Here is a 14932-nt window from a genome sequence, read left to right on the forward strand (position 1 = left end):
ACATGCTTTGCAACGGAGCTAACCAGTTCACAGGTCTGAAGGATGACTAGGCTGAAAACCACAGTTGAAATAAATGCCACCAGGCAATTAAATCCACAGGTCTCAGTTTCAGTAGCAAAACTGGAGCTGGAGATAAATGTAGAAATTATCAGCCTATGATTCCAGCCTAGAAGGGAGGGAAATTATGCAATGGTGGTTTAGTCGCTCAGTTGTGTCTGACTCTTTTCGTGACCCCATGGACTGTAGCCCACCAGGCTCCCCTGTCCATGGGATTTCCCAAGCAAGAATACTGGAATGGGTTGCCATTTCCTTCTCCAGGGGATCTTCCTGACCCAGGAATCGAACCTAGGTCTCCTGCATTGCAGGTAGATTCCTTATTGACTGAAATACAAGGGAAGCCCCAAATAATGCAATAGAAACAGTATAGAGTGGGAAAAGAGCATACAGTTGTAGCTTTTATGAGATGACCTTAATCAGGTCTGCCTCAGTTTCATTCTCTTTAGAATCCATGTGACAACAAGTAAAAAGCAAAATCACTGTTATGCAGTGAACCCAGGTACAGCACCCACCTTGTATTTTGAAGTGTCCCAGTTGTGGACTATGCGGGCCGGGATCAGGAAGCTGTCGTCCACGTGGCAGCTGCTGCAGTAATACCACCCGCTGTAGCTGCACACCTTGGCTTTCCCGTTGGAAAGGCCTATGGATCGCTGGCATCCTGTTCAGGGGAGAAGAAAAGTCTGTGATTACTGTACTTCTCTAACACTGTAGAATGAAGTTACACAATCCTCAAGTGAAACAAAAGTCAACAATAGGAAAGAAATTGCAGAGAATACATATACAGACACGTCCCCTTCTTCCGCCTGCAATGCAGGAGATGTGGGTTCGATCCCTGGGTCAGGAAGATCCCCTGAAGGAAATGGCCACCCACTCCAGTATTCTGGCCTGGGAAATCCCGTGGACAGAGGAACCTGGTGGGCTGCAGTCCATGGGGTGGCAAAAAGTCAGACACGACTGAGTGACTGAGCATGCACGCCTCCTTCCTAGCCTGGCAGCTTCGCCCCTTTCGCCTCCTGGGGGACTGCTGATACTGGTACATTTCTGATCTCTTCTAATTCCACTTCTGTGCACAGCAGCCAGAGACCGTCTCTCTACAACCAACACCTTTTCATCTCCTCTCTTCTGCCTCAGAAATCCTACTTCCACCAGGCACTTGGCTGAGGGCTTCTCATATAGGATCTTATTTAACCCATGCAACAACTCTATGAGGAAGATATTATCAGCTCTTTTTTATAGATGAATAAACTAAGGTTTATTTATCCAGGTGAAGTATTTTGTCTTGAGGTCACCAAGCCAGTCAGGGTTTCCCTGGTGATTCAGATGGTAAAGAATCTGCTTGCAATGTGGGAGACCTGAGTTCAATCCCTGGGTTGAGAAGATCCCCTGAAGAAGGGAATGGCAACCCACTCCAGCGTTTTTGCCTGGAAAATCCCATGGACAGAGGAGCCTGGCAGGCTACAGTTTATGGGGTTGCAAAGAATTGGACATGACTGAGGGACAAAGCACAACACAGCCAGTCAGAGATGGAGATTGGGTTGGGTTCTAAACTTGTCTGATTCTAAGATGAACCTAAAACCTGACATGTAGCCTTCCTCTGCTGACTTTCAGTGAAAGGAATGTGTCCTTTGATTGGTCCCTACCTCACCTTTCCAACTACCTACTCCTGTGATTCTCCAATGGAAATAGAACCTCTTGGTTGAAGTCAGAGAAGTCTCTCCTCATTGTTCCCCAAATATACACAGTGTGCTCACTCCACCCTCCATATCTTGGCATGATTTACTTCTTTCATGATATCCTTTTCTTCGATCTCTACTTTGCCAGATCCTGCCCATCACTAAAGACCACTGACTGCCTGCAAATGATTGCCAAGGTCTTTTTCATGTCCAAGAAGTCCATGATTATGTGAGTACCATCCTGGTACTGACAGGGAAGCTGGTAATAATCATGGCCTTGACAAAAAAGAAGCCATTATTTACCTTTAGCTAGGAGGAACTATATTCTATTGATAACAGAAATTCAGTTACAATCAACCCAAAGCACAACATCCAGAACAGGTCATCAGCATTATATACCAGCATCATTTTTCTGACATGTCTTATCTATAGATTTCATTTTAGAAATCCTTCCTCATGGCCCATTTCATGGTTGGATGCCAAGAACTATATTGATCAAAGAAATCTCATATTAAGCCTATTTCATAAAATGGGTACAAAATGAAAGTGTCAGTTGCTCAGTCACACCCAACTCTTTGCAACCCCATGGACTGTAGCCCACCAGGCTATGTAGCCCTCTGTCCATGGAATTCTCCAGGCAAGAGTACTGGAGTGGGTAGCCATTCCCTTTTCTAGGGGATCTTCCTGACCCAGTCATAGAACCTGGGTCTCCCACATTGCAAGTAGATTCTTTACCATCTGAACCATCAGGAAAGCATAGATTACTCTTAATAGTAATAATAATATAATCAGAGTTGCTCCCCATTTCCACTAGAAGGAGCTCAAACATGTTTGACAACCTAAGAGGATACTTACATGAATTCATGAATGAAAGTATCAGAAAATTCCTAGAGCTTTCATGTTCATCACAAATAAAACAACATCAAGCAGGTCCACAAAGTACCCTCCAGAAAGAGAACTAGATCCCACTGTTTTGGAATACAAGAGATACTGAAAGATGGGGAGTAAATGTATTGGAATTGTGCTTCCAGAGTTTAATACTGTCTTCCTAGAACAACTACTTCTTTACGGTTGAGTAGCAACAAGATGGTAACAAACTCCTATTTTTCAGATTGGCTGAGGACTGAGATAAGCATGAAATTGATAAGGAAAAACCAAACACATCTGCTGCTTCTGTTGGGAGTGGGAGGTGCCATCACTAGGCTCTGAACACTGGAATGCCATCTGCTGCACCCACTGAGCATGGTGCTCATTTGGCATATAGGGCATGCCTCCTTAAATTATTATGCTTTTTGATGTGCTTGTATAGCCACAACCACACTATAAACTGCTCAGATCTATTTTTTATCCTTAGCACTTAACACAGAGCTTTACACATGACAGACCAGCAAAAAATGTTTATGTTGAAGAGATGATAAACTGAATATTATTTGGCACATAAACAGCCTCATGCATATAAAGAGATTTTAACATCCCAGAGCTGTTCTGGAATTGATCCCCCTAACCTGCTCACCTGCCTCTTGAAAACAGCCTACTTTGGTGAATACCCCTATGCAGATATGTTGCTCATTCCAAGAATTACACATTAAACATGGCCACATATGGACTGTGAAACAGAGTTGAGCAGAACTTGACACATTCTAGACACTGTAGACATTCAAGCTGACTTCACAGTGAAATGACACTGAACAGAATTCAATCTTCCCTAATGATTTAGAAAGTGAACGTGATCTTCTAGAAATTTGGGAGCACCATTATAGCTGAAACATTCACCATAAAACATTGCAAAAATAAATGTAAGTTATTTTAGCTTTTTTGCTTTTGCTTGTTTGAATTTGGGATATAATAAACATTGATGGGAGAAATATCAATAACCTCAGATATGCAGATGATGCCACCCTTATGGCAGAAAGTGAAGAGGAACTAAAAAGCCTCTTGATGAAAGTGAAAGAGGAGAGTGAAAAAGTTGGCTTAAAGCTCAACATTCAGAAAATGAAGATCATGGCATCTGGTCCCATCACTTCATGGGAAATAGATAGGGAAGCAGTGGAAACAGTGTCAGACTTTATCTTTTTGGGCTCCAAAATCACTGCAGATGGTGACTGCAGCCATGAAATTAAAAGACACTTACTTCTTGGAAGAAAAGTTATGATCAACCTAGATAGCATATTCAGAGAAGGCAATGGCACCCCACTCCAGTACTCCTGCCTGGAAAATCCCATGGATGGAGGAGCCTGGTAGGCTGCAGTCCATGGGGTCGCTGAGGGTCAGACACGACTTGAGCGACTTCACTTTCACTTTTCACTTTCTTGCATTGAAGAAGGAAATGGCAACCCACTCCAGTGTTCTTGCCTGGAGAATCCCAGGGACGGGGGAGCCTAGTGGGCTGCCGTCTATGGGGTCACACAGAGTCAGACACGACTGAAGTGACTTAGCAGCAGCAGCAGCAGATAGCATATTGAAAAGCAGAGATATTACTTTGCCATCAAAGGTCCATCTAGTCAAGGCTATGGTTTTTCCATTGGTCATGTATAGATGTGAGAGTTGGACTGTGAAGAAAGCTGAGCGCTGAAGAATTGATGCTTTTGAACCGTGGTGTTGGAGAAGACTCTTGAGAGTCCCTTGGACTGCAAGGAGATCCAACCAGTCCATTCTGAAGGAGATCAGCCCTGGGATTTCTTTGGAAGGAATGATGCTAAAGCTGAAACTCCAGTACTTTGGCCACCTCATGTGGAGAGTTGACTCATTGGAAAAGACTCTGATGCTGGGAGGGATTGGGGGCAGGAGGAAAAGGGGACGACAGAGGATGAGATGGCTGCATGGCATCACCGACTCGATGGACATGAGTCTGAGTGAATGCAGGGAGATGGTGATGGACAGGGAGGCCTGGTGTGCTGCGATTCATGGGGTTGCAAAGAGTCAGACACAACTGAGTGACTAAACGGAAGTGAAACATCAGTAAGCATTTGCTGAATGCTTTAGTAGGTCCTACTGGGCTTATTATTCTAATAACTTTTAATGACTTTAGTATTATCTCCTAGATGCAACCTAATACATAGGCAATGTTAAAATACACAAGTGTGCTTTTTAAGAAAGCACAGAGCCTGCAAATGTGTATATCAACCAGGCACACAGGTTCAAAGCTTAACAGGCTGAGGGTTCAACTCAATAAGCTAAACAGCCTCAGCACTTTGCACAGGTGTCCAGGCTCGTAAAAGAGAAAGAGAACATGGCTAGGGTTCATACTTGTTTTAGCTGAGACACAAGCAGCAGCACATAAACTACCTCTAGTTCTTGGGTGTCTTTACTTCTATAACTTATTTAGAACCATGCTCTCCTACTTTTGATGCTGAAATTACCCTACAAAAATGAATATAAGAAAATACCTCATTCAAAATGGATGTAGGAAGCCCTGAAAGAGGAGGTCTCAGACGCATGTTATTTGTGGCAGCTTACTTTATATAGCCAAGCACGAAGAAGGAAGACTTTCTCCTTGTCTGTCAACAATCCAGCCAATGAGAAGACACCACAACCCCGCATACTCACTGTCGTCCAATGATCTTTCCTTCAACACAGCCCCTCCCAGCTTCCCCTTTCCTAATAGAATTGCTCCTCTCCACTGTTCTCCAAACTTGCTTATGGTTCACCATAGTTTGCATGTCCCAAAGCAATTCCTCTGCTATTCCCAAATAAACTCAATTTTGTTCACTAAACTCTCAACCTTTTTTGTTTTAAAAGTTGACAGCTTCTAATGACCTAGAAGGTTCTGACTTCTCCCTGTGCTTAGGAGTGTTCTGGATACATGGTGTACAGACAAGCATAAGTCTCGAGTCAGGAGCCCTGGTTGCTCAGATGGTAAAGAATCTGCCAATAATGCAGGAGACCCAGGTTCACTCCCTGAGTTGTGAAGATCCCCTGGAACAGAGAATAGCTACTCACTGGCAAGCCACTCCAGTATTCTTGTCTGGGAAATCCCATAGACAGAGGAGCCTGGCGGGCTACAGTCCATGGTGTCGCAGAGTCGGACATGACAGAAGCAACTAACACAGAACCAGGAAGCGTGCTCTTTCCTAAGGGAACATGATGAGCCTGACCCATCAAACTCCCTAGGCTGCCTCTCCTCACCACAAAATAAAGGAGTCAGCCTAAACCAGTGGTTTGCCAAGTTCAGTGAACATCAGAATTTTCTGGAGATGTTTGTGAAAAATGTAGTCCCTCTCAGCCCCAGCCTGGCCCCAGAGATTCTGACCCTGTAAATCTCGGGTAGGGCCCAGGAACTTGCATTTCTACCCAACCAACCACCACCAGGGGCTGTGGTGGGTAAAAGCTGAGGAAAGTTCCCTGATTTCTAGGTGACTGCAAAGGTCCCTCCATGCTCAAAAATTCTGATTCTAATTAAGTGAAATGCAGAGGGAGGGTAGATTGCTAAGTGAAAAGCTCATAATTTGTCACATAGTTTACTTTCTAGGCTTCTAAACTCAACATTTTAAATTCTTAGTCAATTTTCAAAAATTTACTGTGTAGAAACAACAGTTCATTTTACCAGCATTTTTTTTTCCAGAGCATTCACTGAGAAGCATCTTATTTGACTTAGAAAGAATTAAAATTTTTAATCTCCAAATCCAATGTATCTGTCATTGAAAGAACACAGGATATTCAGGAAAGATTAGAGTCCAGTTAGTGGCCTGGTGTAGATTCATTTTCTAAAAAATGACAGATACCATTTATTTGAAGAAGGATACACCCCTTCTTTTAATTAACTGCAAGATTTCCTGCTTTAATATCCTTCTAGCAAATCGCGGACTAAAACTGTCTGAAACGATTCCCCATAACACCCTGGGATTTTACTCTATCACTATGAGGTTGTCAACCGGAGTGGGGGGGACGTATTTTCTTAATAATGACCACTAGAAAAACACATTTTTTGGAGGAGGACAAAGCTGGACTCTGACAAGGGACCTTCTGAGGAAGAAAAATAGAGCTGCAAAGCAGAGACAAAAAAATAATTAACTGAAATAACTAATTAGAACTTATTTACATATTACATTTTCATGTACTTTCAAACAGACTTTTCAACAATGTTTCTAAATTAAAAGGCATTTGTAGTAGAGAACACTCCACATGTAGGATCAAAGCAAATACATTCTTCCCTGTCTCTTTTTGAAAGTTTTCAGAGAGTGTATTCAATTCATAGGAACAAAAAACTATCTCACAAGAGAACCTACTGGCCTTTTTTTTTTTTATTGCTTCCCACCCCACTTCAATCTTTAATGAACACATGTTCTGAAGAGCTTAGCTTCCTTCTGATACACTTTGGGAAACAAATGTCACCATTTAACCAAAATCCTATTTGCTGCTTGTACAGTCCATTTCCCAAGGGGCCTTTCACTACAGACACCCAAAAAAGTCTGTTGCTGGGGGCTGAAGTAGAAATGTTGGCATAATTCTCCACGAGGGCATAGTCTTTCTTCTAACAAGGGTACCTAGTTAGCTCAGTTGGCCGCAGTGAGGTGTTGCTGAGGCTGAGATCTTGAGACGCCAACCAACCATCTCCCTCTACTTCCTGGCTCCCGGCTATAGCCCTCCTTGCCCCGGCCGGCAGGTGGAAAATTCATAGGCACAAGGGAAAAGTAACAAGGTCTGTGTCTGGACCCAGGTGATTCACTAGGGAGAGAACTCACCCAATGCATTCTAAGTGGAGCCAGCCATGCTACCCTCTCCAGCTCATTTGATAGGGGAAATCCAGGACTTTGTATTGGGAAGGAAGAAATGCCCTAAGAAGAGAACAGGAACAGAGAGAAGACAAGGTGCCTTTATAAAAGAGAGAAGAGAAAGAGAGTGCATAGACTAACTTTCATTTGCTCTGTTAAAATAGAAAAAATAAAACTGGCAAGTTTCGTTCCCTCTTTTACCTGGCGCACGGAGTAAGGACTGATGGCCATAAGAGCGGAAGCAGCCCAGTTCCTGCCTCCTCCCTCCCACCAGGTATTCTCTGGGGGAGACAGTGAGCCGTGGGAAGTGCTGGGCAAACACTGATCGAATGCCTGGAGCCTAATCAAATGCCCTAAGAATCAGATTTTCTAAAATGAAGGAAAACAATAGGACTTCCCTGGTGGGCCAGGGGTTAAGCTTCCACTGCAGGGGGCAGGGGTTTGATCCCTGGTTGGGGAACTAAGGTTCCACATGTCTCAAGGCATGGTCAGAAAACAGAAATGAGGATTTCAATGACTTACTGTTTTACAAGAATTAGGGGGGAAAGGCATAAAGAACTTCGTTTTCCTAGCTTACAGTCTATAACCATTGGCTCATTAAGAAAACGTCAAATAAGCACTTTTTAAAAATAAGATGTCACACTCAGTATACAGTAGAAAATTCTGTTTCATGAGCCTAGTATTAGCATAAAGCTGGGCACAGTGTTTAAACAAAGGATTGCTGGACACAGGGAAGAAGTGACTTTTGTAAGGTAGCTTTGGTGTCCACTAAGGGAAGTTGAGGGCAAGAGAAGGGTGACAGAGGATGAGAGGGTTGGATGGCATCACTGACCCAGTGGACATAAGTTTGAGCAAGCTCTGGGAGATAGTGAGGGACAGGGAAGCCTGGCGTGCTGTAGTACATGGGGTCACAAAGAGTCAGACACGACTTAGCAACTGAACAACAGAAAAAGAGAACTTGGAACAAAGCACCCTGGCCTCCAGACTTGCATCCTCCACTGTTGAAGGGGATGGAGCTGCCAGGAGAGACTGATAACACGCGTGTTCACAAGTTAACACAGGTGGAACCAAGGCTACAGAATTCTACATAATTGCAACAGGAAGAGGACAAAGGTGAAGGACACTGAGAAATACCTTCTTAGAAATAAGTGATCCAAAACTTGATCCTATCTCAAGCATCCAACTTACTCTGTATCTTTGGGATCGGGTGGTGACCCATAAAGTAGGAGACATCTACTTAGTCATAAAATCAATTAAGACAAGAAATACTTGGATTGGAGAATCGGCACATGAAAACAAATGTCTCTGAGTATGCATTTTGTCTGTTACAATGAAAATAGTACCTATAAGCATCTCAAATGAAACTAAAGGAACAAAAGGGGAAATAAAGAAAAATCAATTGTGTCCCTCCTCTAATTGCTCATGTGAATAATATGATATGCTGCTGGTAGTCGCCGTGTTATATAGTCTCACTTTGGATGGTGTGCTGTGCTCAATTCATGCTTGACTCTTTGTGACCCCGTGGACTGTAGCCCGTCAGGTTCCTCTGCCCACGGAATTATTCCCACAAGAATACTGAGTGGGTTGCCCTTTCCTTCTCCACAGGATCTTCCTGACCCAGGAACTGAACTCTCGCCTCTTGTGTCTCCTGCATTGGCAGGAGGGTTCTTTACCATTAGTGCTACCCGGGAATCCCCTAAATGGTGATACTTCCAAATTATATTCTCCATAAGGTTTTAAGTCCTCTGGTAGGGAATTCTCCAGGAGATGAAAATTTCATGGTTGGGAGGGAATACACATACTCAACTGTATTTCTGAAATGTACAGGCTGGTTGCTTCCAATGCTATTCTGAAAATTATTTCTGTTCATCAGAAAAGAATTTTCATCCAGTGGGCTTCATTTTATGTTTGTCTATAAATGACTTTCATGGCACTGAGAGATTGTAAAGAGAAACTGTCACTCATTTTTGGCCAAATATCTGACTCCAAAAGTTGGGCTACAGGGTCAGAGGGCCGACACACGTTAAAAAGTCTAAGTAACACTTGGAAGGAAATGTTCCTACTGTGGCTGACACATATTTAGGATAATTTAAGCTGGCACTTGTAGAATGGACTGTAACTGTTGCTAGGACAGCTATATCCTTAAGTACGTAACAGAAGTAAATAACTCCTCTCATATAAAATGGAGGTGCCTAACCAAGGAATTTTCCTTTCAACACAGCAAGATGGCAAATGCTATACCCGTGAGGTATGAGCACTGCACTTGGACACAGTGAGTGGTCAGCGCACATTATATCCAGAGAGACGGACAGAGGCAACTGAGACCAAGAGCCGTCAACCGTTCAAGACAGAGGTCATCTAAGCACAATCATATGTTACTTGACTATACCTGCAGGACAGTGGCAACCAAAGAGAGATCTTTAAAACATCGAATCTGAATACTAATTGGTTTAAATTTTTTAAGTATTCTAGGGCTTCCCTGGTGGCTCAGTGATAAAGAATCCGTGTGCCAATGCAGGAGACAAGGGTTCAATCCCTGGTCTGACAGGATCCCACATGCTGCAGAATAACTAAGCCCATGAGCAAAACCCACGTGCCACAACTACTGAAGCCTGGGGGCCGAAGAGCCATGCTCCGAGAGAAGCCCACACACAGCAACAAAGAGTGGGCCCACTCACCGCAGAAAAAACCTGCACAGAAACGAAGATCCAGCACAGCCAATAAATAAATATATAAAATTATTTAAAAAATAAAAGTATTCTCCAAGCTGTTAGCTGAGGTGTTTTTTTTTTTTCCCACAATGAAATATTTAAATTGCTAAGTCAGTTTCGATTTGCATGTTGTACTAACAGAGCTAGAAGTACTATATTTAAGTAAGAAATGAAGTGAAAAATGATGTCAGGTAATTACTGCAGATTGAAAATACAGGCAGCACACCTGGTGGTCTCATGGATCTGTTTCTTGTTTTGACAATGTCTGGATGGAACAGATGCTGGGATGCCCCTTCTTCCTACCTCTGACCACCTCCCAACCTCCTTTCTAGCTGTGACTGCTGGGACCCTCACCGCCCCCTGCCACTAGGACCAGACAATGCCAGGTTTTGTGGTTAGCGCCTCACTACCAACCAGATTCATCAGAATTATTCCAGCGAGGTAGAGTCCACTGTCAACTACCCGGTCGGCCATCTGTGGGCCTCCTGCACCCACGGTTCCATGGGCGTCTAGTTGCACTGTGTCACCGTGGCTCTGGGGCATGTGAATCACTTCTGCCAGGTGGCTTGGAAGAAGCACAAGGGCGAGGACTGTCTCTTGAAGATGTAAAACTAGCTCGGTGCTGCACCCTCTTCAGGACATGCAGAGGCCCTCCCAAGATTGGTGGTGTAAAACCCTGGAGAAGACCCTGAGCTGGGCCCTGTGGGCTCTTCGGGCCCTGGGTTCTGTCTGCACAGACCTCTGCCTCTGTGACGTCATGGAAAGTTACTCCCTGGATGAAGGGGTGAAACTCATCAAGGAGACGCATTGCACGTGACTAGCCCCTGCGGGTGGGGCTGGGTGAGTATCTCTTAGGAGGAGCACCCTCTGGCAGGACTAGGAGCCTCAAAGCCCAGTGGGACCCATCTGCATGCCCCTGGTGTCAGGGCTTCTGGCCCCTGCAGTCACTAGGCAGTTTTTTTTTTTTTTTAACCACCCTGGAGCTCTCTCCTGAGCTGCGGACCAAATGGAAACAAGAAAGCTTTTGCAGGAAAAAAAAGAAAATAGAAACTAAAGACTTTCTTCTCTTGGTAAACTCTATAATGTTTATTTGTTTAATCTCATGGCATGTTGCTATTAAGATTATAAATCGTATGAAATAAATTAATAAATACCAAGTAGACTCCAACTCAAGTTGAGAAGTGTCAAGATTTATTGGTCTTTCGGGTAAACAATGATTGAGAACCAAGAGTCAATATTTAGTCAAAATTTATCTTGAAAGGCAATAAATCTTGATTTTTGCTAAGGCAAGTTAAGTAAATATGTGCACTGTTCGAGAGATTCTGACTGCTTTTCTATCTACTAAACAGCTACACTGAGTTATAAATATAATGATCTGTGACATGGATTTTCATTTCCAAAGAAATGTTTTGAGCTGAGTTACTTTTATTTTTTTTTTATGATAAGATGCTTCAATACCAGTATTTAGAGTAGTGTCAGATAAGTTTAATAATGAAATCTTATAAATTCAGCACCTAGTATATTTAAATCAGTCTAAAGTTAGTATTTTTTCATACTTGTTTTCCTCCTAAGAGTTTCTCTTTAAGTTCTATGCCTGTCTGCTCTTTCCATAAAGACTTTGGAGAAAATAGTAAGAAATTTAAACTGGAAAAAATAAATAAGCAAATGGATAAACAAATACTGACATAATGCTTACTACTGATGGATGCAAGGTTTTGTTGTAAGCACTTTACACGCACACACATTCATTTAATTCTCTTCTCATTCTGTGAGGTAGGTGTTATCCCCATTTTACAGATGAAGAAACTGAGACAGAGGGTGGATACAGTAATTCTGCTCATGGTTGTACCTCTAGTGGAAAAGGCAGGACCTAGATGAAGTGCCTGATTTAGCACTTAATGAGCAACACCAATGAACCATACAGGTGAATTTTCACATCATCATCTCCAAGCAGAAGATATCACAAACTCTGTCTCCATGTGGATGATAATATGACAAGCACAGAAAATATGAATCGATTACATGCAAGAACATCACTTAGTTCATCAATGCACTGTGCCTTGGACCACTCAAGCATTAGCATCTCCTCTGAATATGAAAGGCGAAGGGGGCAAGAATACAGATCTGCAAGGTGGCAGGCAGAAGACAGCAGAGATGAGCAAAAAAGGAAGCAATCACTCTAATTGTGAAGACTGACGAAGGCTGTGTAGACATGGAGGAAGTTGCGTTTGGCTTTGAAGGGGAAAAATATATATATTTTGAAAAAGAATGGTTCAGGTCAGAAAAATGGAAGCTTGTTTGGAGAACACTGACTATTCTAGTTGTCTGAAACTCACTGTAACTAGAGGGGTGTTGGGAAAAGAGCTTGGAACAATGAACTGAAGCTAGAACATAAGACTCCCACATGCTCAGGGAGAAGTCCTTACTGATCAATCCAGGATGAGTATTAATGAGTAAGATAAAGGAACAGCTAGAGTTAGAAGCAAAACTAAAAGCTGAACTTTGGAAAGATTAATTGACAAGAAAACAGTGGGAGGGGAGAGAACCAGCTAATAAGTCACTGCCCCAGCCTGAGCTTAGGCAGGCAGGGAGATGAAGGCGATACTGTAGTGGGAGATAAAGCACAAATGATTTGGTAGGTGAATAATGGGAAGAGTGTGGCAAGGGGATTGCCAAAAGACATCCATGACACTCTGAGCCTATGATGGTTATATAAGAAATCTATCAGTCAGAAGGGGCAAGTGGTTTACATGAGAAAATGCTGTTTGAAGCATTAAATTAAAAAAATAGCTCAGTCCAGTGGTTAAGACTCTTCATTTCCTATGCAGGGAGCCTGGGTTCGGTCCCTAGTCAGGGAACTAAGATCCTATGTGCTGAATCTTGACCAAATAAACAGAAATTTAAAAAAAAAATTTTTTTTTAATAAGTAAAAAAATTTGAACTAACAGATCAATTAATACCTAAAAAAAACTCAGCCCGTTGAGAATAATTCACCTCTATAATACAAATCAATTTGAATTCAATCTTTTGTTTCTTGTGACTAAAAGCATCTGATATAGTTACACTGAATGATGGTTGGTGAAAATTCTATTTCTATAACCTACTACTTTTACTTCTGAGCCTTGTGGCTCAGATGGTAAAAAATCCACCTGCAATGCAGAGCATCTTGGTTTGATCCCTGCGTTGGGAAGATCTCCTGGAGAAGGAAATGGTAACCCACTCCAGTATTCTTGCTGGGAAATCTCATGGACAAAGGAGCCTGGCAGGCTACAGTCCATGTGGTCACAAAGAGTTGAACACGACTGAGTGAGTAATACTTTAATACTACTTTTCCTTAAACCTACCCAGTAAGAGGCTGAGGTCTCATTAGAAACCATTCAGTTCAGTTCAGTCATGCAGTTGTGTCTGACTCTGCAACCCCATTATCTGCAGCATGCCAGGCCTCCCTGTCCCTCACCAACTCCCGAAGTCTACCCAAACCCATGTCCATTGAGTCACTGATGCCATCCAACCATCTCATCCTCTGTCGTCCCCTTCTCCTCCTGCCCCCAATCCCTCCCAGCATCAGGGTCTTTTCCAATGAGTCAACTCTTCACATGAGGTGGCCAAAGTATTGGAGTTTCAGCTTCAACATCAGTCCTTCCAATGAACACCCAGGACTGATCTCCTTTAGGATGGACTGGCTGGATCTCCTTGCAGTCCAAGGGACTCTCAACAGTCTTCTCCAAATCAACATGGATTTCAGTAGAAGACATTACTTTATAAAGAACTGAGGAAGAGGAGACAGTTGGTTGCCCTTGTTTCTTGATAGCAGTGGTTCTCTACTAGTGGAAATGTCTGTCCCAACAGGGGATATTTATAATGTCAGGACATTTTTGGTTGTCACAAAAGGGTGAGTGGAGGTAGCTTCTGGCATCTAATGAATGGTGGTGAGGGATGTTGCTAAACATCCCTCAATGCACAGGACAGCCTCCCACAACAAAGGGTTGTCTGGCCCCAAATGTCAATAGTGCCACGACTGAGCACACACACATGCACTACTTAGTCACTTCTCTCTGCAAGCGATCAATATACCATCTATTATCTTGCTGTTGTTGGTCACTAAGTCATGTCCAACTCTGTGACCCCATGAACTGTAGCCCGCCAGTCTCCTCGGTCCATGGAATTCTCCTGGCAAGAATACTGGAGTGGGTTGCCATCTATTAATAGGGAGGAGTAAAAGCCCTTTCACCAGCTCTACTCTCCTATCTAAAGAGAATGATTCATGCTGCTAAGTCTCTTCAGTCGTGTCCGACTAGTGACCCTATGGACTGTAGTCTGCCAGGCTCCTCTGTCCATGGGATTGTCCAGGCAAGAATACCGGAGAGGGTTGCCGTGACCTCCTCCAGAGGATCTTCCTGACCCAGGGATCGAACCCAGGTTGATTATGTCTCCTGCGTTGGCAAGCAGGTTCTTTCCCACTAGCACCAACTGGGAAGCTCAGTTTACATGAGAGGTGCCTCCAAAAAGAGGTGTTGTCCACACTGCACCACCATCTACTAGACTACCTGATAGTTACACCTCCTCCAAGCCCGGGGCTCATCTCTTCATAAATTACTCTGCTGGTGAAACACTTGCTACCCGTAACTCTTACTTGAAAAACAAAAACAGAAACAGAAAGGGCCAGACTAAGCGGATTATTTTAAACATGCAGACGGCCGGTGGAGAAATAATGCTCCTCTGTCGTGGTTTACACAGCATCCCCTCCAGTTCTATCTTAACCCAGAATCTGTCATTGCTA

The 14932-nt window shown here is 43.2% G+C and overlaps 1 protein-coding gene across 2 annotated transcripts in view; it reads right to left on the reverse strand.

Annotated features, from left to right (window-relative positions):
• The window catches only part of PLEKHM3 (pleckstrin homology domain containing M3), a 226327-nt gene that overhangs the window by 142196 nt on the left and 69199 nt on the right, over positions 1 to 14932 (reverse strand). For both annotated transcript variants that reach the window (XM_055573295.1, XM_055573296.1), the window contains exon 4: positions 570 to 715. In XM_055573295.1, the coding sequence (XP_055429270.1) occupies positions 570 to 715 (146 nt within the window). The remainder of the gene's footprint in view (positions 1 to 569; positions 716 to 14932) is intronic.

This window comes from Bubalus kerabau, chromosome 3, assembly GCF_029407905.1.
Source record: "Bubalus kerabau isolate K-KA32 ecotype Philippines breed swamp buffalo chromosome 3, PCC_UOA_SB_1v2, whole genome shotgun sequence".
Classification (NCBI taxonomy): Eukaryota; Metazoa; Chordata; class Mammalia; order Artiodactyla; family Bovidae; genus Bubalus; species Bubalus kerabau.